The sequence below is a fragment of the Ipomoea nil genome, unplaced genomic scaffold (assembly GCF_001879475.1).
Source record: "Ipomoea nil cultivar Tokyo-kokei standard unplaced genomic scaffold, Asagao_1.1 scaffold2159, whole genome shotgun sequence".
Classification (NCBI taxonomy): Eukaryota; Viridiplantae; Streptophyta; class Magnoliopsida; order Solanales; family Convolvulaceae; genus Ipomoea; species Ipomoea nil.
Genome location: NW_017618587.1, coordinates 2,322,177 through 2,342,558, shown reverse-complemented (window position 1 = coordinate 2,342,558; position 20,382 = coordinate 2,322,177). Strand labels below are relative to the sequence as shown.

Here is a 20,382-nt window from a genome sequence, read left to right as displayed (position 1 = left end):
GACTAAAAAAATAAAAGAAGAAGCCAAGTGCAAGATCTATGTACAAGATTTAGCTGGTGACAGCCTGATTCTTTCATTCTGTGGGATGCAAGGACTGATAATGGCCACCTGCCATCCATAAGATTCTTCATATTATAATACAACAATTATGGAGAAAGAAACCCAGAAAAAATATATAAATCAAGAATAGTTAAGGTGTTTCTACAGCGCAATTATGGAGCAATCCCAGGCACTGGCAACAAAATTACACCATTCTCAGCACACTTGCTTCTTTAACCCTTTCTGATGCCTGTCAGATTCCACGGATCGACTCATCACTCCTCACATACGCATTGCCATAAAACCTGCAAAGAAAACAAAATGATATAAGTAACCATTACCGAACAGATAGAAGAAACTTGGGCACACGTGTTTGTTCTTTGTGACATGCACTTATGAGTGGCGTTGAGATTCGAACCCATGACTTTTAGTCTGATACCAAATTGAAGCATGTGCTCCATCTCAACTAAAAGCCTAAGCTGATAGTTGGATTGCACATTAATGGTTATATGCTCAACAGTCAAAAGTTTGAACCCCTACAAGGTGAAATCAACAGACTCACCGATCAAGCAGAGGAGAATGATGACGAAAACCACCCGAACAGGTCGACTATATAGCATATAATACTGAGACCTCTGAAACTGTCGCTGAATGACTCCATGCCAACCATACAGTTGTTTGTCATAGCATCTATCACATCCATTTAGGCAGCTCTTATTCCTCTCATAGCCTGTGTTGCTGCCCTATAATGCAATTATAACAAATGAGAAAATCGACAAATATATTTGAAACCATACATGAAATCGCAAATACTCACCCTAGCCGACTGCTGGGTTTGTGGTAACGAAGCATCACCTTCGTAGTGGCAATCCGAGTTCTTGAACTTGCGGTAACCATTCTTGGCAAACTTCAATTTTGCTGCAGATTCCTTGCTATCCTTGAATCCCGAAAAACTAGGATTCTTTCGCGGGGGCGCTTGAGGCTGCATGCTGGAGAGATCATCAGAAACTGCAATCTTCCAGGCACCAATATCAGCACTGGCACTAGCAGTTCTACGATGTCCCAACTTATCTTCATTAATCTCCGCTAAACACTTGTCTGCATAACTGGAAGAACTCCTCAAACCATCAAACATTGACTGTTTACCCTCCTCTCCCAACTTCTCCATTTCCATCAGCTCCTTATCATTATCGGCAGCCAATCCTGTAGGTCCTGTCAAGAACAATGCAAGCTCATCTCGCTCCCCTTTATCCAAGCGCACCCATGGGGACGGTGGCTTGCCTTGAGAAACATCCGATTCAGTCAAAGAACCCGCGACTTTCTTAATCTGACAATCAATTGCGAAAACAAATTCTTGGTGTCTATGTTCCGCATCATCAGCTGAACTACTAGTGTAGCTCGATTTAACTGCCCTGTCAAACTCCTCCAACTGCATTACATTATAGCCCAGATTCCACAATCATCAGCTCAAGCTACTTTTTTGCTCACCCAGAGCTCAACATTATAATTATTTAACAAAATTTAACCTTCAAACTAATCCAAACCGTAATATAGATATACAATCATTAAAAGCTTCACCTGCCATTGAGTAGTGCCCAGAGCAGTCTTTAGATCTCGGCGTAGCTCTTCGCAGTTCCAAATGTTAGATTTATCCTTCACCGCATGAACCCATGTTCTATAAATTGTTTCCATCCTTCATTTAGGGAAAACAAAACCATTATATTTCACCAATTTAAACAAAAACCCCAAAGTTCAACAAAAGCATCAATCTTTACATTTCTACGCACAATGAAAACAGATGGGTAAAAAACAAACCCCCAATAAAAAAAAATAGTAAACAACAAAAATACCAATTTACGGGAAAGGGTTACCTGTCTGCAGATTCCTGAATCTCTTCCGCTGCAGAAAAGAAAGGATCTTTCTCCCACCGATCATACTGCGTCGCCATGTATCGTCTAATCTTTGGACACTTTATTCCAAATTAAATTTGCAGATTGCAAAACTTTGATAAATTTATTGGAACAAATGCCCAGATTACAGAAATGGAAAAACAAATGCCCAGATTACAGAAATGGAAAAAGAAGAAGAAGAAGAAAAAACAAAAACAAAAAACAAAAAACAAAATTTACAGAAAGAATCTAACGATCTTTGGGAAAGCAGGATATTCTTCCGAAACGAAAATTACTAAATACAGGCGCCAAGGAAATCGGAAAAAGCAGATTTAGGGGTTCCCTTGGCAATGAGAAGATGGAGAAGACTCAAAAAAAAAGGGAATTTTTCCGATTTTGAAGTATTTATGGTAAGAAAAATGCGCAGAGATTTGCGTAAACAGGGATGAATATTTATGTTTTGGTGGCGCGTGGGGAGTTTATCTGAAGGAAACGTCGTCGTTCGCTAAGATGCCCGTGTAAAATTAGGTGTGCGGTCAAAACGAGTGTGGTCCGTGGTCGTCGTATGTAGCCAGTGAAGTTGACCATTCAGTCATTGACCGTGGAGTTTCTTCTGATAATTATTGTTTAATGATTAATAAAATTGGATAAATGTGGAACGTATTTAGCATTAAAAAAAAAAAATTGTAAAGAAAAAAATCAAACAGACCATCGAATTTTACTTCGAAAATTTTAAGTATTTAAATTTTTTAAAGTTACAATTAAACTCATAACATTTTTTTGGGTATACTTAACTCAAAAATCAATTAATAACATGTGATAACAAGTTACTAAAATTCCGACATCATTTCCAACCAAAGATCGACCACCGGCGACCGACACCAGTTGCCTTTTCTAGCGACCAAACTATTTTAGGTCGCCTCTCTTCAGGAAGACAACCAAATCTAGTCGTCTTCTCAAAAAAGGTGACCAAAACTAGTCACCTCTTCGAAGAAAACCAACTTGCTAACAGCTAATATAAGTATTTACCAAACACCCCATTTATGATTGCTTGACAATATATCAATTTTTTTAAGTGTATAACCATTCTATTAGAGCACTTAGCTGTTATCTATGCACAGGTTCAGCCCCAATATGATGCAAATAATTAATTACATGTGCAGGGTATTGCATAACAATAGTTCAGAAATAAATTATTAAAAAAAAAAAAAAAGGAAAAACTAATAGCTCGAATAATATTACTAATTATTAAACCCCTGAAATTCTTGAAGCACATCTTCAGACTTCAGATTGGATGATGGGAAATGGCCAAGTTGTTGGACAAACAAGCAGTTCATCATCAATTCCTATCAGATTTCAACCTGCAGGAAACAGTGTTCTACTGTGAGAAAGAATCATAAATGCAAGAATGTACATGAACTGGAAATGAAGTCAATTACTTATGAGTTCAGAAGAAGATGCAAATATTGAGCAATAAAATTAAGGAGGAGAAATATTAACAGAGGAAAAGAGTACTTTTCATTGGTACAATCAGATTGAATGTCGGGAGAGCTTCGTCTTTCCAATTGCTGAAGAACTATCTACACAACTTTCCTGGAAAATAACTGAAGGGTCATAGAGCAGTCCATTTTGCCAAATGGGAGTAACATTGAAAGAACAGTGACACTTACAGTGGAAGAGCATCTAATCCAGGCGGGAACAGTATCCGATAGAAGTTTAACGTACTGCTCCATAGCCGCCTCCGAACTCATGCTTCCCGTTCTTCGCCAAGCATTCCTTGCACAATGGAATTAGTATTCCCCATCATTTACACATAGCGGCTTTCACTCCTGTTATATACCTAGCAATCAAACTACACCCGGAAAGTAGGTCTAAGCTCGCCCCAGCAATGCAAATTGCATTGACTTCTCCAATTCTCTCAAATTTTTCTTACTATATCTAACATATTCAACAAGGCAGAAGTGTCAAATAGGCCCATCTACTATTGGCAAGTGCTCAATTCCCACCACGAACTAAAATATAGTCTAATCAGCCACACTTACTTCTTAAAAAAATTGTTCAATTAACTTTTTTTTGCAGGTTAGCACTTTGATTGTAATAGCAAATATAACTCTCTTGTGACAGATTTTGGGTGACTCAACTTCAACAAAAGATTCATTAAAATCATTCATTTATCATTTATCAAGATCCACAGAAAGCAAATTATGTTAGTATCTGCTTCAATCTACTTATTCTTCAAGCTGGATTAGCACAAGAAATCATCAGCTGAAATTGAATCATTTCGCATGGCATCATAAATCTTAAAGCAGTTCTAGGTGATTTGATGTTTTCTACTCTCATTACCTAAATAATAAAACTGGATTCACATAAGATTTGTAAACACTAAATATTCACACAATTTCAAACTTAGGAGCATCAAGTTGAAGTTAAATACCATTTGGCACGGGCAGAGACCTTGAATGCCATTGGCTGAGGCTCATAACAAGGCCCTTCCATTGCCGTTTTCTGAAGAGCATACAACTGCATCTTCAACTCGCTTCCCAGATTGGACAATGCATCATTGTTCCCACACTGGACGAAGTTGATAGCCTTGGCAAATAGAATCTCCAAGTCACTCCTCTCAATTCCTTCCCAATCATCATCACTAAGACCCTCATCCTCTTGTCTAAATCCTCCTTCAATATGACCACTTGCAGTGGGCAAATTTGTTCCCACAACATTCTTTTTCCTAACCTCTTCACTCTTGAATTCCTCTCCCACAACCTTAACATCCCCAAAAACATCTTTTCCCTCAACACCACACAAAGCATCAATCTTTGAGGCTCCCAACAGTTCCTCCCCAGCAACCTCAACACCACCACACAAAGCATCAATCTTTGAGGCTCCAACCTCCGACAATCCAAGATTCCTGGACTCTCCTCCTGTCCAACTGCCATCTCTCGCATCACCGCATTGTTCAACCATTTGAACCTTTTCAACAATCACTTCTCCTTCATCTTCATCAACCACCTTCACAATATCAAAACTCTCAGCGTCAATCTCTCGAACACCTTTAGTTCCAACCTGATCACCATCTCCCACCGCCACAACTCTTCTCTCTGCGCTCCCGTTTCCATCACTATCCACGGCGCTCGAAACCAGCTTCACAATGATGCAAGAAAACACGAGAGCCCACAAGGCTGTCTCGACGTATCCCTGCAAAAACTCTATCATTCTCTTGATTCCTAAACTATACCACCCGGGCTCACAGTAGTCAACAGCTCTGGGTTGCTTCACGGTGGTGCAGATGATAAGAAGATAAATACAGCGACAAAAGATTACGCAAAGAAGCAAAGAAATTTATGGGCGCACAATAAATTAACAAATGATGTACACTGGATTTTCTTTATCGGCACAAACATCGGACCCATAAAATCTATACACTCCGCGCATTATATGATACAGAGTAACCAATTACTGTTGAAGATTAATCTTTGTTGATGACTACGACTCTGAAACTGGTTTACTTTCAGTAGGATACCATCTCTTAATTACGTATTGTTTAATAATAAACCAGGCCCATTCAAAATTTCAAGGTATATTTGCCTGGCAGAGGAAAGCATATTCGCAACCTCTATGTCGGTCCATTATTCGCAACCTCTATGTCGGTCCATTATATGCAAATTTCAGGTCCAAGAATTTAAAAGTGGAGCCCCGAAAGCGATGATCGAATAAGTGCGACATAATTTTTGTAATTAAATTCATCACATAAAATTTTGTAAGCGAGGTTCACACTTTCAGACAATGATATATAAAAATTTTTTTTTTTAAAAAAAAGAATTCTATGTCACAATATTGAATATTTTGACTTTAAATATTCAATAACCTAACAATTTAGAGCCGTCGGTAACTCCATAATTGACCTCCTTGTTAATATCGCATACTTCGGTAGATATTTCAGAATTCTATCGTGGGATTATGATTATAATAGGGTTAATTAGGTCATAAAAAAGTAGTGGTTAATTAACATGCTATGCTATATTACTCAATAATTAAGTTACTTGATAAATCTTTTTCACAGGGTAGTCATTTTTGAAAAATGGCAAACTCTGTGAAAGCTTAAAATCCTCCAAAATGAAAAATATTTCCTTTGAGAGTCTTAAATATATCATCCCTATTACTAAAAACTTGCTTATAAAGAGGGTAGAGGTTGATCCTATTTGTGCCATGTGTGCAATCATGTATGAAGACACCATGCATTCTTTAGTGTTGTGTGAATTTGCAAGAGCCATTTGGAAAGAATCCCACCTTCCAATCCCTACCATTGTGACAAATATTTTTCATTCTTGGTTTGATGAAGTTTTGAGTATTCTAAACTTTAATGAGATATTTTTCACAACTGCTATTCTATATTTTATTTGGAAGGCAAGAAATAGTGCCGTATGGGATGCATGTCTTCCGGCCCCGAGAAAGGTCGTGGCGGCCGCCATAACCGCCTTGCATGCATGGCTTAGTGCCCAGCCAGTTGCCAACGCGCAGAGCCTGCCCATTGACGCCGCCACTGCCGCTCCTCAAGTTGCGCCAACAGTTCTTGCTGTCGCGCCTTCGCATGCTGCTTCCACGAGCCACACAACTAAGCCACATGCTGCTGCCACAACAACATCCTCTGGTTTGCCCTCGTGCCGCTTTGATGCTGGTTATCTGCCCACGTCCAGCAACGCCACAGTGGGGGCGGTCTTATTCGATGAAAATAGAGGCTATGTTGCGGCCTTCAATGCTACGTTACCTCCTTGTTTTTCCCTACTTATATGGCCGAGGCCTTTGCATGTAAGGAAGTGTTGTCATGGCTAAGAGATCGCGGGGAGCGGTCTATTGAACTACTTACGGATTGCTCGAGTCTTCAGCACTGTTTATCTTCTACTGGGGAGCCAGCTCGATCGTACGTCGGCTATGCCATTGATAGTTGCAGACATTCTATTTCACTGTTTGATTGTTGTTTAGTCAGTTTTATTCCTAGATTGCTGAATTTACTAGCTCATACTTTGGCCTCAACGGCTTTTAGTCAATCCTTTGCTATGTACTGGGAGACTAGTCCTCCCGACTCTATTTCTGCTTATCTCTCATATATGTCTTTGATGGTTGCTTTCAAAAAAAAAGTTAATTGATTAATAGGGAAAGTTTAATTTGAACATTTAAGTAATGGTTAGTTGATTGAGTGTGGGCATAAGTTAGACAAAGATTAAGAAAAGAATTTGGTACTAGACTATAAATTATAATTTATATGTTTTGATTTATCTAATAAGGTATTCATAAGAGTAGGTGACATGTCGTAAGTCTAGTTTAAAATTTAAAAAATACAATATTTATAAGTGTTTTGTCACATTTTGATTTTTTGAGGATGAGACGGTTGGTTTTATGACTACCAAAGTAGTCAATTGGCAGACCAACACTACCTGACAGTTGAATAAAATCGGAAAGAATATGTATTGCTTTTTGTGTGTAGGGAATGCTTAACCCTTTTCAAGGTCCCTTTCTCCTATTATACAAGGAACAATAAGCCTAGCTTAATTTTGGTAAGCATAATCAACCATAAAAATTTCTTTCTTTTTCGGGATGATGAAGAAGACCACTGGAAAGGACAAAAAAGTCCTTTTGTTTCACGGAGAGATAACATGAATTCTGACGATGGACTAAAATTGTCCACTGTCTAATAAGTTTGGATAAAATGTGATAAAATTATTTATGGTGTGTGAGCATATAGCCATTAACGTGCAATCCAACTATCAGTTTATGTTTTTAGTTGCAATGGAGCACATGCTTCAATTTGGTATCAGAGCCCTCCACTCATAAGATGGAGCACATGTTATATTCTATACTTTTTCAAACATTTTCTGTCCAAAGAACTTAAGCCCCACCACCGAAATTCAAATATATGACCATCCATTTAGAATGGTAACTGAAATGTTATCCCACTACATAGTAGTTGGCGGTCACATTGTAGATTAAATATACGGAGAAATTATTAAAATTCTTCATATTATCCCGTGGTTGAATGGAAGTTGCGTTTTACGGAAGAAACAAAAGAGCGCGCATTGCTGTATAACTCATTTTGCACGTAAATCATGTGCATTGTATTGAATTCGCCATACACGTATGCATCCAACCACTGCATACATACCCAAATTTATGGCTTCATTTCTTGGGTCATATTATAAGGAGAAAATTACAAGAAAAGTAAACGTAACGCAATATTAATCCATTTCCAGAATAACTGACTTCTCTATAAAAATAAATAAATGACGCAACACCTCCATTCTCGTCCATGCAGTTCCTGGATAGCTGAAAGATTATGAAAATACAAATTAAATCCTTAAAATTTTCATCTTGCCTAATCTTTTCATAACCGCTACTAACATGCTAGTTTGCATAATCACATCCATCGCTAAAATTTCATTGAGTCACCGTAATTTACTTATCCACAATCTTCTCGTATGAGAATATAAAATTTTTAATGCGAGGAATTTCGCTGTGTTGAACACAAAAACGTATTTTAAATCATATATAATAAGTGATGGAATCTTGACTTGCAATGGTCATTACTCATTATCCAATTCAACAATGTTGGCATTAATTAAATTGGGGAAGATTATTGTGTCTACGTCGACGAGCTTATCCAGTTGAAAGAATGGATGAGTTGGAAAATTGGATGTGAGGGGGGAAATAAAGGCAAAGTTTTTGTAATCATAATTGCAGCCACCTTCCAATCATGTGGCCGCTCACTTTTTCCGGCTGCCTTTTCCCCACCACTGAAAGCTACATATATAAAATATTTTGTACTCCGTATTAGCATGTATATATAACAACACTGCAAAACAATAGTTGGGTTCTGCTTTGATTTTTCTAGGGTAATTTATTTTTTATTATATGATTAGTTAATTATTACATAAGAAGCAGGTTAACATATCTTCCATATTCTCGTCAGATAATGATTGCGGGATTTTTCTCTTTAGTAAACTATTACATAAGAAGCTGGTTAACCTATCTTTCATATTCCCGTCAGGTAATGATTGCGGGATTTTTCTCAGGATAAAGAATTTTGGCACATTTGGGTGTGAGTGTGATAAGTGGTCATGTGGTTGACGAAGGGGTGATTTACCTTATGAACCTTTGTTGAATTTTTTGGAAATATATAAAAATTAGCAATTGTTATACTGTAGAACTGTGTCCATCTTGGAAGGTGGACACGATTCTATATTCATAATTATAAAACTATATATTCATAATTTTTGAACTTCATATTCATAATTTTTGAACTCTATATTCACAATTACAGAACTATATGTTCATAATTATAAAGCTGTATATTCATAATTTTTGAACTTCATATTCACAATTATTAAATTTCTATATTCATAATTACATGATTATACATTTATAATTATAAACAGTTTTAGAACCGTGTCCACATTACAAGGTGGACACACTTCCACAGTTCCACAATATAATTGGCCAAAAATTAGTTGGTAAGCTAATATGAGATTGAGCTACAATCTAATTTTTTGGGCTGTCCTTCATAGTTCCAACTAGGCCGGTTACCAAATCAGGAATGTGGGCCAAATATTGTAAAAGCCCAACTTATTATGGGCAAAACGAACGGCGAATATTGGGCTGAGTTAACTCACGTTTTAGAGGGACGTGAGAGATGAATTATTCAGTGGTTGAGGTTTCAGCTGAGTTGGGGTGGTCCACCAGGGCACAAATGACAAACCTAGAAGCTTCTTATGTCTCAAAATGGCTATGCCTGTGCTGATTTGCTTTCTTCCACTAAAGCCTAGTGATCTCCAGCTGTAGTTTATTTGTATATTTAAAAATGGGAATCGGTATTTATTCCGTATATCTCAAGTATATACTTTCATCATATAATTTGTATTAATTCATTAAAAAAATTGTATTAAAATTAATAATTAATAATAAATCTATAAATCACAAAATAATGAGTAAAATAGAATTGCATACAATACAATTCACTAAAACATGGTGTACTATAATAGTTCGTAAATTACATAAAAGATATAAATCACACTAAGAAAGTAATTATTATGGACTCGACTGAAATAGTGATTGGTAGAAAATATTTTAATAATATTGTAGTTTAATAATAAGATGATAAGATCAAAAAAAAAATTTGTAACATGGAGTTAGGTTAAGAAGTGATTTTAAACAATTTTAAATAGAATATCAAACCTACCAAAATCAATACTACTAGCAGTGACGTGGTATCTCCCGTGGAATGAGACTCATTTAGTGTTACCGATATGATAGTCAAAATCTTTTCCCAGTCCAAACCATCCCTCTTAGAAACAGCCTCACACTATATATATATACGAACACAACTATGACACTTCTGAGAGGCAAACCTAAAGCCTTTATCGATTCTTGATTTCTTGGAGAGAGAGAGAGAGAGAGAGAGAGAGAGGCATGGGGGGAGGGAACGGCCAGAAGTCGAAGACGGCTCGTGAAAGGAACATGGAAAAGATGAAAGCTGCTGCTAAGGGTAAGCATTCACATCTATATATATGTTATGTATCAGCTTTGAGATAGAATGAAATGGATATGATTTGAGCTGAGCTGATCTGATCAATGGTTTTGTGAATTGTGATATATGGTGTGTGTGTTGCGCAGGAAGTCAGCTTGAAACTAACAAGAAGGCGATGAACATCCAGGTAAGGTTTTATCAAATTTACCATTTTTTATCTGATGGGGATTCACCATTTCAGCTGAGCTCTAGAAACTTCTCTGCTGTTTTGACTGTAACTAAACTGTGGTAAAACTCATTTCACCACTATTTCTTTCTGGTAAGGGCAGCAGCCCTGAAAAGATTCTTGCAAAGGGCAACCCGCCTTATCACCTAGCCGTCAAAGGACCACAATGAGGTAAACCAACCCTGGCCCATAGCAGACCGCCTGACCGGCTCAAACTAAAAGGCCAATATAGGCCGTTCTCACTGAGAGTTACTAAGCCAACAACTGACTGACTTGGTTGGGGTTGCCCAGTTACAATTTTTATTTCATGTAATGAAGAGATCAGAGCCTAATGATTTTGGTGGTTGTGATGCATGCAGTGCAAGGTATGTATGCAGACATTCATGTGCACTACTTCAGAGGTGAAATGCAGAGAGCATGCTGAGGCAAAGCATCCCAAAGCTGATGTCTACACATGTTTCCCTCATCTCAAGAAATGAGTGAACAACATTATTGTCTTTCTCCTGCCTGTATTATGACATGTCACCATGATGTAGCTGATGTTTCTGGTTTTTCTGCTTAGATCATTGCTCAAAACTGTCAGATTGTTACCTGAAATCTCTTGTTAAATATGTTTATATTGGCCCTGTTTGCTAATATAGTTAGCCCATCAACCTATCAGTTAATTTTGATTTGTTTGATCACTTTAACTTTTTATAACAGTTTATTGCTCCAAAGCACTAAAATTCAAAAAGTTACTCAAAGTAGTTTTTTCGATCAGCTTTTTGAGAAAATATTTTGCATATAATCAGCTACTAGTTAACAACTAATTTACCAAACACCGCCATTTATCGCCATTTGATCTCTTTATCTCTATGTTGATATCTTTACTATATCCACTGGCAAGAAAATAATTTAGGGAATGAAAATCATTTGATTCCATATATTATTAACAATGGGAAAGATGCATAAACGTTTGTGTTGTTACCTTAACCTCTACAAACTCTGAGGGTACCAAAACTACTCAGTGGAAGCATCAAATCGAATTCTCTCATACAAACGATATACTAATGTAGATCTGGACATCTGTGGCTCCATTTCGAGGGCAGCAATTACATCTTTGATGGTGATGGTTCTAGCAATTTGGGACATGACAGCCTTGTTTTTTCCAAATTTTCTCATAGTGCCTGTAGAACATCAAAGATCTCGAATGTTTGGGTGTGACTTTGTAACAAAACTAAAGGACCAATCATGATACCAAAACCAAACATACCAGTTGGTGAAGTAGCACCTTTTTCAGATTCTTGAGGGTCACTTGTGTTTCTATTCAAGATTGACACAGGCCTCCATGCAACATCTTTTCTGGACTGTGAATCAGATGCTCCCTCAAGTCCACTGCCATCGCGTTTCTGCCTGGCCTGTTGGGCCATCAGTTGCCACTTTGACAACATGTCATCTCCTCCAATGGCAGCTCGAGCAGCAACATTTGCAGCCGTTGCTCGTGTCTTCTCATCCTCTCCCTTGTTTACCTGGAAATGCCCATTAGTCAGCCTTGCATACTAAATAGTGGGTTTGAAAAAGATGATGGTTGGTACCTTCCCTGATTTCACATGACCTTCATCCTTCTCCTTGTCACCATCCGCTGCAGTATCATCCTCTGACTGCAGTGTGGATAATAAATTGATCGAATGCACACTATAAACAGCAATGATCTGAACTACAGTATCAAATGAAGAAACGGCAGGGATGCTCACTTCATTGGTCTTCTGGAATTTTGCTATTTCAGCTTGCTTCTTCTCCCATTCTACCTTAGCTCTTTCATTTATTACCATGATTTGTTTCCTAACATCTGAGGTCGGAATTGTTCTGTGTCTCAACTTCTCAATGTCAACTCGCTACAGTATATATCACGGTCCAGTTAGCATACAAGTACTATGTTAATAATTATTGTCTGAGGAAAGAAAACAACATGAAAATTTACCTGTTTTGAGAATCTAATGAGAGTAGTCATGAGTGCACGCATCCTTTCCTCAACACACTGAAAAATCAACCACTTAGTAGGGCAAGAAAATCTGCAACTAAATTATGATTAAAACAAAATATGACCTCACCAATGATAAGCATCGCTCCACATCACTGCTTCTATTCTTAATACCACATTTTCTCACTACCACAAACCAAAAGAAATAAATAGATAAAAGAGGGTCAGAATTTTATCAATCTGGTTCATAAGTTGCTAAATCTTAAGTTTTGTATCAAAAGCATTCAGTTATATATAGAGATTTAACTTATTTCAGTCAATTTCTTCTGCAGTGGAAATTTCTGTAAAATCAGCCTTTCCTCTTCTTCTTGCACAACTCGTTTAGACGCTTCAGAAACTCGACCATCTTCATTGGCTCCAGAAAATAGCTGTTCCTCTTCTTCCTGTTTTACGCATTTGTTATAATACTGAATTCGTAACTTAGAGAACTTAACTCATAAAAACTATAGATTTGTTGTTCCAGGTAGTTGAGGAATTACCCTGAGATTAACTCCACTCACAGCTGCAACGTCATTCAGTTGTTCAATGCTTTGACCTAAAAGGTCCCCAGATACCTTTTGCTTCTTGCTGTATGTTGTTAAAGGATAAACAATTGTGAAGATTATGCTTTGGAGGTAAAATGATGAAATATTCAAAGTCTACTTGAAAAGCTACCACAAGAGCAGGAAAGTATGTTACCTTGGAGGAGGAGGCATAGAACCGAGTGTTTCCAGTGGCTTCTTCTGGCCAATTGATGGATTTTTCAGTGGAGTCTTCCCATTATTTCCAGGTTCATTGGGAGAGGTGACAGGAGGTTTACAGGAATTTAACTGATGAAATGAAAAAGGAGGAACAGAGAAGAAATAGCTATAAAGATGGAGATAAAAGGTTAAAACAAATTCCTAATATAGAAAGTCAGGTAAAATAGACAAACATTCTCGGTCAGACTGCAGAATGCAAAGAAATTACAAGTGTGCCAACAGGTCCATAGGAAACTCAGTTTGAAATCATATATTATCAACCTTTGCACATTAATAAAGCTATCGAAGACAAATCACCAGTTCTTGGTTTTAATTTGTTGATAATTGCTGCAACTTCAGACACAGACTTTCTTTTGCATTGCTGATGTAAGATGAACTATAACCATATGCACTAGTCTCAACCATTAAAAATTATGATGCTAATCGATCACCAGAACAAGCCTAAATTTACATAAACATAGTGTTCACACATATAGATTAAAGAATGAGAGCTCATACAGAGTTGAATTTGAACATGATTTAGGGGTGGATAAAGCAATATTACCAAGCTACTAGTGTCTACTTGAGCTGACATAGGAGTTGAACGAAAATTTGAAGGTCCATCACTTGCACTTGTAGAGAAACCCATTCTAGAGGATTGCAAATCCTTTGAAGTTCCCACAGTAGAACCTCCTTGCACAGAGATAGAGGGGGAAGATATCTGAGACTTATGCTGCAGCTCAGGAAAATGATCCACGGGAATATTTCTCTGTTCTTTGTTGGTTGATGATTGCCACTGAACTGAATTCTGTTGTGCCATTGAGTTACTTGGCGTGTGAGTAACTGCTCTCCTTGGTTCACCCAGAGAACCCTTCCTTTCTGTGTTAGGTGAATTTATCATATTCATCGAATAAGTTCCAGGTCTTAACTGAGTAGCACCTATACTCTGTTGAGCACAAATTGGCCTAATATGAAGATCCTGATGTTGAGGTTTGGCATATGCCGGTGTAGATGAACTGTTTGTCGCAGAGCATGTATTATTATTGTTCCCCTTATTTACATATGTGGAAAAAGATGCTCGGGGGAAATGCAAATGCTGTTGCTGTTGCTTACTAAGTCCCTGAATTGGAAATGGTAGATGCTCCTCTTGTTTTATTGCACTCAACCCAGAAGAAGACACTTGGTTTTCTGGGGTCCGTTGCAAATCTGCCTGGCATTCCCTGCTTTCCATTTTCAAGTTGTTCACATCTGTTGGTATTTGCACTGCAAATGCAAAACAGCATTTTACACCAATGCATGAGTTAGAAGTTAGAACCTTTCTATAAGTAATACAGTTATACAGGTGACCAAGATTAAAGAGCAGGGTAGCACCATTTGATAGTGTTTGCTGTTGTTGTTGTGCTGAAGCCTGCTTCTCTGTGTTCCTAGCAGTCTGATTTCAATTTAGATTTAGCTATTCTTGAAGGGATTTTAAGCTAATTTCAGAAAATATAAAAAAACATTGCTCCTTAATTACTCACCTGATATTGAAACTTTAATATGGCCATCTTGAGCATATGGTCACCTATAATACTTCTCATATGCCTAACGAAAACATCCTTAGAAATTTCATTTTTCTGTAAATGTGAATATGTTAGGATAATGAAAAAGAATAATTCTAGAAACAAGAGCATATAATGATTCCAGAAATAATCAGTTCCAGTGGCCCACCTTAAGCTTAAGGTACAAGGTCTCAAGCTGCATTCCTCTGTCCTTATCAACTTGGGTTTGTAAGTGTGGGACCAAAAGGGCAAATGGCAATTGCATTCCTTTTTTTGGTACATTGACCATAGGTTGACTACTTTTAGATTGTAACACCTCTTTTTGGCTAGTTACACCTGTTGTCGTGATCTGCTGACCACTCGTCCCATTCAATTTTGTCAATTGACCACTCGTCGCAATGGAGATGGACTGTTGGGTACTGAAACTCTGTATGTTCAGATGCTGAGATTCTGGATTTTGAGTACCATTTTGCTCCTGGATAGGAACAGGATCATTTCCAGAATTCTGCACCTCCATTGCTCGAAATGTTTCTTCAGCCCATGGCGGTTGATTTGCATCCAGGCAGGAATCCTTTTGATATTGATTTCCAGCATCTAGGCAATGCTGCTTTAGCATCAGTTCAGATGAATTCTGCTCTCTTTGTAGCATGTCCCTGGAATCTTGAAGACTCTGAGACATGGTATTTTGGCCAAGACTGGTCGTAGTTTGCCACTGCATAAACTGACTTGAGGTGCAAGCATTTCCTTGAGAAAGTATTGCATATTTTGTAATTGAGACAGGGAAATGCTTTCTAAACAGGAAACAACAACTCAATAACACAACAGCAAAACAAGAGACGAAAATGAGCAGTGGAAATCATTCATATGCAGATTCATGCGTTCAAACAGAATATATAAACTGCAAACGTTCCCAACAAAAGCAACATCCATTTGAGTTGCTAATCACAAGCAGTAACAGATAGCAAAGAAGTACCTAAATTTCATTTTTGCAGACTTATAAGTATCTGAGCTCTTTAATCACTTATTATGAATCTGAGATAACATATTTGCTTTTTTCCCTTGTGCTGGATTTGGCTAAGAGATCCTGGAGATGTCTAAATCAAGTAATGCTAGAAGAACAGGATAATGAACCCTATTGGATGCAGCTGAAAGTGACATTAATAAACCACTAGTAGACTGTGGAAATAACCACTTATTGATGGCAGCTTTCCAGCCCAATGCATATGATTACCTGTATACTCTACTCAATTCGTATGTAAAGGTACGAATCAAAGATTATTGCTACACTATTTAATCCTTAAGATCCAAACTTCTCAGTTCTCCTTTAATAAACGGGCACGGGGTTACATAAATTGAATAGGAAAGCGAGATAAATGAGGTGCAATATTACCGGCATCGGAAGCTGAAGGCAGAGGCGACGAAGATCCGATATCTCTATCGAGGGCGGCTGTAAACGCCTCCAAGTCCGCCATTGAATGCAGTGTTTCGTCCTGTGGAAACTTCAACGTTAAATTTTTATCCACTCTTCGAATTGCATACTTAATTTCAAGAAATTCAAGGAATCTATATATATGTATATATATTCTAGCACGTATTTCATGGTGGATTCCGATGGGATGAGAGAACACCTCGTCTTCCTCGAGGAGTTTCATGATCGAAGCGTCCATATTGAAACGGTGAATCTCTGTATTCTGTTTTTCTCCAGTGCTCTGGACTTCTGCGCCGCATAGAGAGACTCTTCCTCCAGTGATCGCCTCTATATATACATTTACACGTAGACCCCACCCCCCTCTCTCTCGCGCAAAAACCCCCCACTCCGCGGTTTTTTATTTTATTTTAATAATATCAAAACAAAAAGTTATTTAAGAAAAAAAAAATAGTTGTTATGTAAATAGCAAAAAAGAATACTTGGAATATTTTCAAGCTACTCTTTCTTTGGCCTAATTTTAATTAAAAGATTCAAATAAACTCAATGGGTCGAATGAAATAATGGGTAGTGTACTTAACTTAATTTAAAATATTTTTATTTAAATTTTTAAACCGACAAAAAATCACTCAATATTCAATAAATTATGTTGCTTTGATTAATATGTGAAATTGTTATACTCATTTTATTATTTTTTAAAATTTAAATACAGTCATAGCCTATAATTATAGTTTTAGTCCAATAATAATGATTAGTCAAGACAAAAGGTTCTCATGTATGATTCGGTAGTTATTATTATATAGAAACTGGTTTATCCGATACACACAGTATTAATTGCGGGTTTCATCATCACCTATACAAAAAATTAAGAAGGGTTTTATTACTGAAATTAATGAATGAAAACAAATTGGGATGTGAATAGGCAAATAGGCATGTAAAATACCATCTAGACTTTCCTCTCCTTCTATAAATGAAGATCTGATTCAATTTTCCCTTTGCATGAAATGCAGTATGAATATGGTGACACTTGTCTACCTTTCTTGTTCTCAACCTTATGGAGTTATGATTGTTCTTAACCTTATGGAGTTATGATCTAACCTCAACTTCTCATCTCAGTTATTTGAAGAGGAGGTGAGAGCGACACGGCATGGCAGCGCATTTACTCAGTGTCATATGTTCAATGAAACTGAGTTCTGTGAACTTTTTAATTTCTATGCCGAAAAGATAATTTCACTCTCTCTCTCTCTCTCTCTTTAGTGTATCGCTTTCTGCAAAAAATTCAATTACTGTACCAATTTCCTCCTCCCAACACCACCACTCTGTGCCCCACATGATTTTCTCTATATCCCACCCCTTCAAATTTGCTCTTCTGCGCCCTACTTTCTTAGCATTTCCATATTCCCTCTTTTCTTCTTCTTTTCTTTCCGCCTTTTTTCCAAATATATATATACAAAGGATACAATATGAAGGATTTTGGGTCCTTCTCAGTTTTGGCCATGGTGATAGGGATAGGTTTCGTATGCCTGGTCTATTCCACCAAAGATGGTGCCTTTTCAAGCTCAGGTATTTGGTACTATATTTCTTTTAGTTTTAGTTTGATTTGTTGCCCTTTTTGGTTAAATTGTTTGAATCCTTGATGAATTTCTCACATTTTTGGTTGGTATGGTTCTTTTCATTAGGGTAATGATACTCTCTCATTTGCAATTTCTCAGATATTTCTGAGATTTGCATGTCTGTGTGTTCTAGAAAGATTAAGACTTTTTAATCTGGGTAGATGAACTCAAGTGAGCAATAATGGCTGTCTTTTGTAGAATGATTTATGCTTAATTGTTGTGCTGTGAGGGGAGAAGAAGAAGAAATTATCTCATGAACACTGACTAGTTATAGTTAACCTTTGGTATCATATTCGAGCAAAGGATATATAATTCATGATTCCATTGCAGAAACTTATGGCTGTCCTTGCATTAAGGTTAAACAGAAGTTTAAAATTTAGTATACTCAAAAGATTTTAGCAGTTAATGTTTGGAACATAGGGTTATCAAGCATCTTACTATGTGCAGAAGAAAGCATTATTTGAATCGAGACTCGAAACTATTTGGTGGTGTTGGAGTAAAGTTAGCTGGCCCAACATACATAGCTTTACCTCCTATGTCTTTGTTTTTAGTGTAAGAATATTGCGGGTAATGAGTGAGATCAAGGAAAATATGTGCGTTATACTTCTAGGATCAAGATGTAGAGAGAGATAAGTGGTATTTCTCTTTGTGTGCAATGGGAATTCTTACAAGAAAGAGATTATGGTTTCTCTCGTGACTAAAAGTCCCCACCTGAAAGCCAATATTTGCTATATATATGTGTTTAGGTGGGGCTCTCTAAGTATGACCGGTGAAGAAAACTAAGCTTGTTTGTTGCGTTCTTGGCTGTTACATAGCTGACCGGCATGAGCCATACTTTAAGGAAACTGTCACCAACTTTGTTGTACAATTAGATCATCGCCATTCTCGGAGGGACCCACTTGCTCGAGCTAGCAACGCCTGGGCTACCCTTGCCCATGCCTTGCTCGATTACTGAGTGCCTAGACTACTGCCCCAACCGTTGGACCTTCCAGTGTACTCTGGCCTGCCATGGTGGACCGTCTGCCCACTTGGGCCTGCCTTTCCACTCCTTATATGAGGCCCAAAAGTCCTCACAGTTACACCCCCAATAGGTTAAAACTCGAACAAATTGAATATTAAACATGTACATAATTTGTTTCATTGCAAAGCCTAACCAAGGGCTTTCCACTTACAAAGAGGCTTTGTCCTTCTCACTGGGCTTTTTTTTTTTTTTTTTTTTTCGGCTCCAATTTTCAGAAGATTAAGCTGATAATTGTTTAGCTAGCCAAAATGGCAATGTGTGTACTAATGTACTATTTTCTCTCTGACAAATCATATCAGTCCATGAATTCACAAAGAAATATCATCTAAGACTTCATATGAGATTTATAGTTGGCTTTGTATTCATATTGTCAAACGTTTAATACACTAACCTTTCCCATTGGCAAATCTTAGGTACGACTTTGACATGGCAGGGGAATGACGTGACTGCCACAATTAAGAACAGGAAGCTGAAGGTACATGAATAGACTAGAACGATAAATATTTTCTCTCTTCCTTTTCATCTCAAAAGTTCATTCTCCATATCTGAGCTCAACAGTTAGGCTAGCTAGCTTAGAAGTCGATTTGATCAATAAAGAAAGTTGCTATCTTGCTATCTGTCCTTCCTAATATTCTGTTTTCTTTTAAACCAAGACTCTGCAATTACCTAATCGAGTTCTTATCCCCAGGATAATGGCGGACATGTTCCAAGCCTCGGTGAGAGTGGCGTGGGCAAGGTAAACTTGGAAGATTACCGACCTATCGATCCAGTACCAAATTCAAAAGCTTCCATAAAACCTGGACCTATCCAACATGGTACTCCCCTCATGCCTTACATTCCCGAGCCTCAGCCCTCGCCTGCGCCTCCTCCGAGTCCCTCGAAGCCCGAGGGATTCCCTTAGACCACACCCTCTGCATATCTATGCTACACCTTGCAAGTCTGAAGAATCTAGTAACTATGGTACTTAGTAAGTTAGTTTGCAGATAATTTCTGTCCAATATTCCTACCTTTGTTTTGACTATGTAAGCTTCTTAAGGACTACAATGTTTGATCAACTCATGCTATGATGGTAGACAAAGGAATAGATTCCACAAGACCATATCTCAGTATCTCACTGGATGAGACTAATCTAGTTGAATTTTAGTCGGTCCAATTCAGGAACAACTCTCTGGAGAGTATTTAATATCTTGCAAAACGAGACTAATCTAACTGACTTTTGATATCTCAATATTTCATAGGACAAGACTAATCTAGCATAATCTCAGTCAGTTCAATTCAAGAACAACTCTCTGAAGGGTGTTTAATATCTTGCAAAATGAAACTAGTTAGTTCAATTCAAGAACAACTCTCTGAAGGGTGTTTAATATTTTGCG

At 37.6% G+C, this 20,382-nt stretch overlaps 5 protein-coding genes across 15 annotated transcripts; 2 read left to right on the top strand and 3 right to left on the bottom strand.

Moving 5' to 3' along the window:
- Positions 1–37: 37 nt before the first annotated feature.
- LOC109149607 (syntaxin-61-like) lies at positions 38–2,355 on the bottom strand. Of its 3 annotated transcripts, none has more exons than XM_019297454.1 (6): positions 2,137–2,355; positions 1,911–2,084; positions 1,618–1,732; positions 857–1,468; positions 602–782; positions 38–344 (listed from the first exon to the last, which is right to left on the bottom strand). In XM_019297454.1, the coding sequence occupies exons 2-6, from the start codon at positions 1,985–1,987 to the stop codon at positions 322–324; spliced, it is 1,008 nt and encodes a 335-aa protein (XP_019152999.1). In that variant the 5' UTR covers positions 1,988–2,084; positions 2,137–2,355; the 3' UTR covers positions 38–321. The 3 variants fall into 3 exon arrangements, with proteins under 3 accessions (XP_019152999.1, XP_019153000.1, XP_019152998.1); XM_019297455.1 differs by having other exon boundaries at positions 2,143–2,355; XM_019297453.1 differs by having other exon boundaries at positions 1,911–2,355.
- Positions 2,356–2,975: 620 nt separating this feature from the next.
- Positions 2,976–5,537, bottom strand: LOC109149608 (acyl-CoA-binding domain-containing protein 3-like). Of its 9 annotated transcripts, XM_019297460.1 has the most exons (6): positions 5,211–5,532; positions 5,044–5,179; positions 4,363–4,989; positions 3,599–3,704; positions 3,444–3,521; positions 2,976–3,289 (listed from the first exon to the last, which is right to left on the bottom strand). In XM_019297460.1, the coding sequence occupies exons 2-5, from the start codon at positions 5,139–5,141 to the stop codon at positions 3,459–3,461; spliced, it is 894 nt and encodes a 297-aa protein (XP_019153005.1). In that variant the 5' UTR covers positions 5,142–5,179; positions 5,211–5,532; the 3' UTR covers positions 2,976–3,289; positions 3,444–3,458. The 9 variants fall into 9 exon arrangements, 8 of the variants coding, with proteins under 8 accessions (XP_019153005.1, XP_019153006.1, XP_019153003.1 ...); XM_019297461.1 differs by having other exon boundaries at positions 4,363–4,742; positions 4,803–5,534; XM_019297458.1 differs by having other exon boundaries at positions 5,044–5,532.
- A 4,669-nt stretch (positions 5,538–10,206) lies between these two features.
- On the top strand, positions 10,207–11,305 carry LOC109149602 (uncharacterized protein At2g23090-like). The gene is made up of 3 exons (XM_019297447.1): positions 10,207–10,461; positions 10,590–10,630; positions 11,029–11,305. The coding sequence occupies exons 1-3, from the start codon at positions 10,386–10,388 to the stop codon at positions 11,146–11,148; spliced, it is 237 nt and encodes a 78-aa protein (XP_019152992.1). The 5' UTR covers positions 10,207–10,385; the 3' UTR covers positions 11,149–11,305.
- Positions 11,306–11,562: 257 nt separating this feature from the next.
- Positions 11,563–16,686, bottom strand: LOC109149598 (transcription initiation factor TFIID subunit 4b-like). Its single transcript, XM_019297439.1, has 15 exons — positions 16,578–16,686; positions 16,340–16,439; positions 15,119–15,693; positions 14,929–15,024; positions 14,780–14,840; positions 13,974–14,671; positions 13,368–13,498; positions 13,169–13,256; positions 12,937–13,072; positions 12,760–12,815; positions 12,630–12,686; positions 12,403–12,543; positions 12,244–12,309; positions 11,922–12,177; positions 11,563–11,835 (listed from the first exon to the last, which is right to left on the bottom strand). Exons 1-15 carry the CDS (start codon positions 16,614–16,616, stop codon positions 11,669–11,671), a joined length of 2,667 nt encoding a protein of 888 aa, XP_019152984.1. The 5' UTR covers positions 16,617–16,686; the 3' UTR covers positions 11,563–11,668.
- Positions 16,687–17,379: 693 nt separating this feature from the next.
- Positions 17,380–20,173, top strand: LOC109149601. Its single transcript, XM_019297446.1, has 3 exons — positions 17,380–17,938; positions 19,423–19,484; positions 19,698–20,173. Exons 1-3 carry the CDS (start codon positions 17,839–17,841, stop codon positions 19,908–19,910), a joined length of 375 nt encoding a protein of 124 aa, XP_019152991.1. The 5' UTR covers positions 17,380–17,838; the 3' UTR covers positions 19,911–20,173.
- Positions 20,174–20,382: the final 209 nt, after the last annotated feature.

Excerpts from the sequence above, each read along its gene's own strand:
- LOC109149607 (XM_019297453.1), bottom strand. The coding sequence starts at position 1,987 with ATGGCGACGCAGTATGATCGGTGGGAGAAAGATCCTTTCTTTTCTGCA. Across the intron at positions 783-856 it reads AAACCCAGCAGTCGGCTAGG|GGCAGCAACACAGGCTATGA; the intron begins GTGAGTATTTGC and ends ATTGCATTATAG. Across the intron at positions 345-601 it reads CATTCTCCTCTGCTTGATCG|GTTTTATGGCAATGCGTATG; the intron begins GTGAGTCTGTTG and ends TTTTCTTTGCAG.
- LOC109149602 (XM_019297447.1), top strand. The coding sequence starts at position 10,386 with ATGGGGGGAGGGAACGGCCAGAAGTCGAAGACGGCTCGTGAAAGGAAC. Across the intron at positions 10,462-10,589 it reads GATGAAAGCTGCTGCTAAGG|GAAGTCAGCTTGAAACTAAC; the intron begins GTAAGCATTCAC and ends TGTGTTGCGCAG. Across the intron at positions 10,631-11,028 it reads AGAAGGCGATGAACATCCAG|TGCAAGGTATGTATGCAGAC; the intron begins GTAAGGTTTTAT and ends TGATGCATGCAG.
- LOC109149608 (XM_019297457.1), bottom strand. The coding sequence starts at position 5,141 with ATGATAGAGTTTTTGCAGGGATACGTCGAGACAGCCTTGTGGGCTCTC. Across the intron at positions 3,705-4,362 it reads GTCTCTGCCCGTGCCAAATG|GAATGCTTGGCGAAGAACGG; the intron begins GTATTTAACTTC and ends CCATTGTGCAAG. Across the intron at positions 3,522-3,598 it reads GGATTAGATGCTCTTCCACT|GAAAGTTGTGTAGATAGTTC; the intron begins GTAAGTGTCACT and ends GTTATTTTCCAG.
- LOC109149598 (XM_019297439.1), bottom strand. The coding sequence starts at position 16,616 with ATGGACGCTTCGATCATGAAACTCCTCGAGGAAGACGAG. Across the intron at positions 13,073-13,168 it reads TGAGTGGAGTTAATCTCAGG|GAAGAAGAGGAACAGCTATT; the intron begins GTAATTCCTCAA and ends TGCGTAAAACAG. Across the intron at positions 12,687-12,759 it reads TGGAGCGATGCTTATCATTG|TGTGTTGAGGAAAGGATGCG; the intron begins GTGAGGTCATAT and ends TTGATTTTTCAG.
- LOC109149601 (XM_019297446.1), top strand. The coding sequence starts at position 17,839 with ATGAAGGATTTTGGGTCCTTCTCAGTTTTGGCCATGGTGATAGGGATA. Across the intron at positions 17,939-19,422 it reads TGGTGCCTTTTCAAGCTCAG|GTACGACTTTGACATGGCAG; the intron begins GTATTTGGTACT and ends GGCAAATCTTAG. Across the intron at positions 19,485-19,697 it reads TTAAGAACAGGAAGCTGAAG|GATAATGGCGGACATGTTCC; the intron begins GTACATGAATAG and ends TCTTATCCCCAG.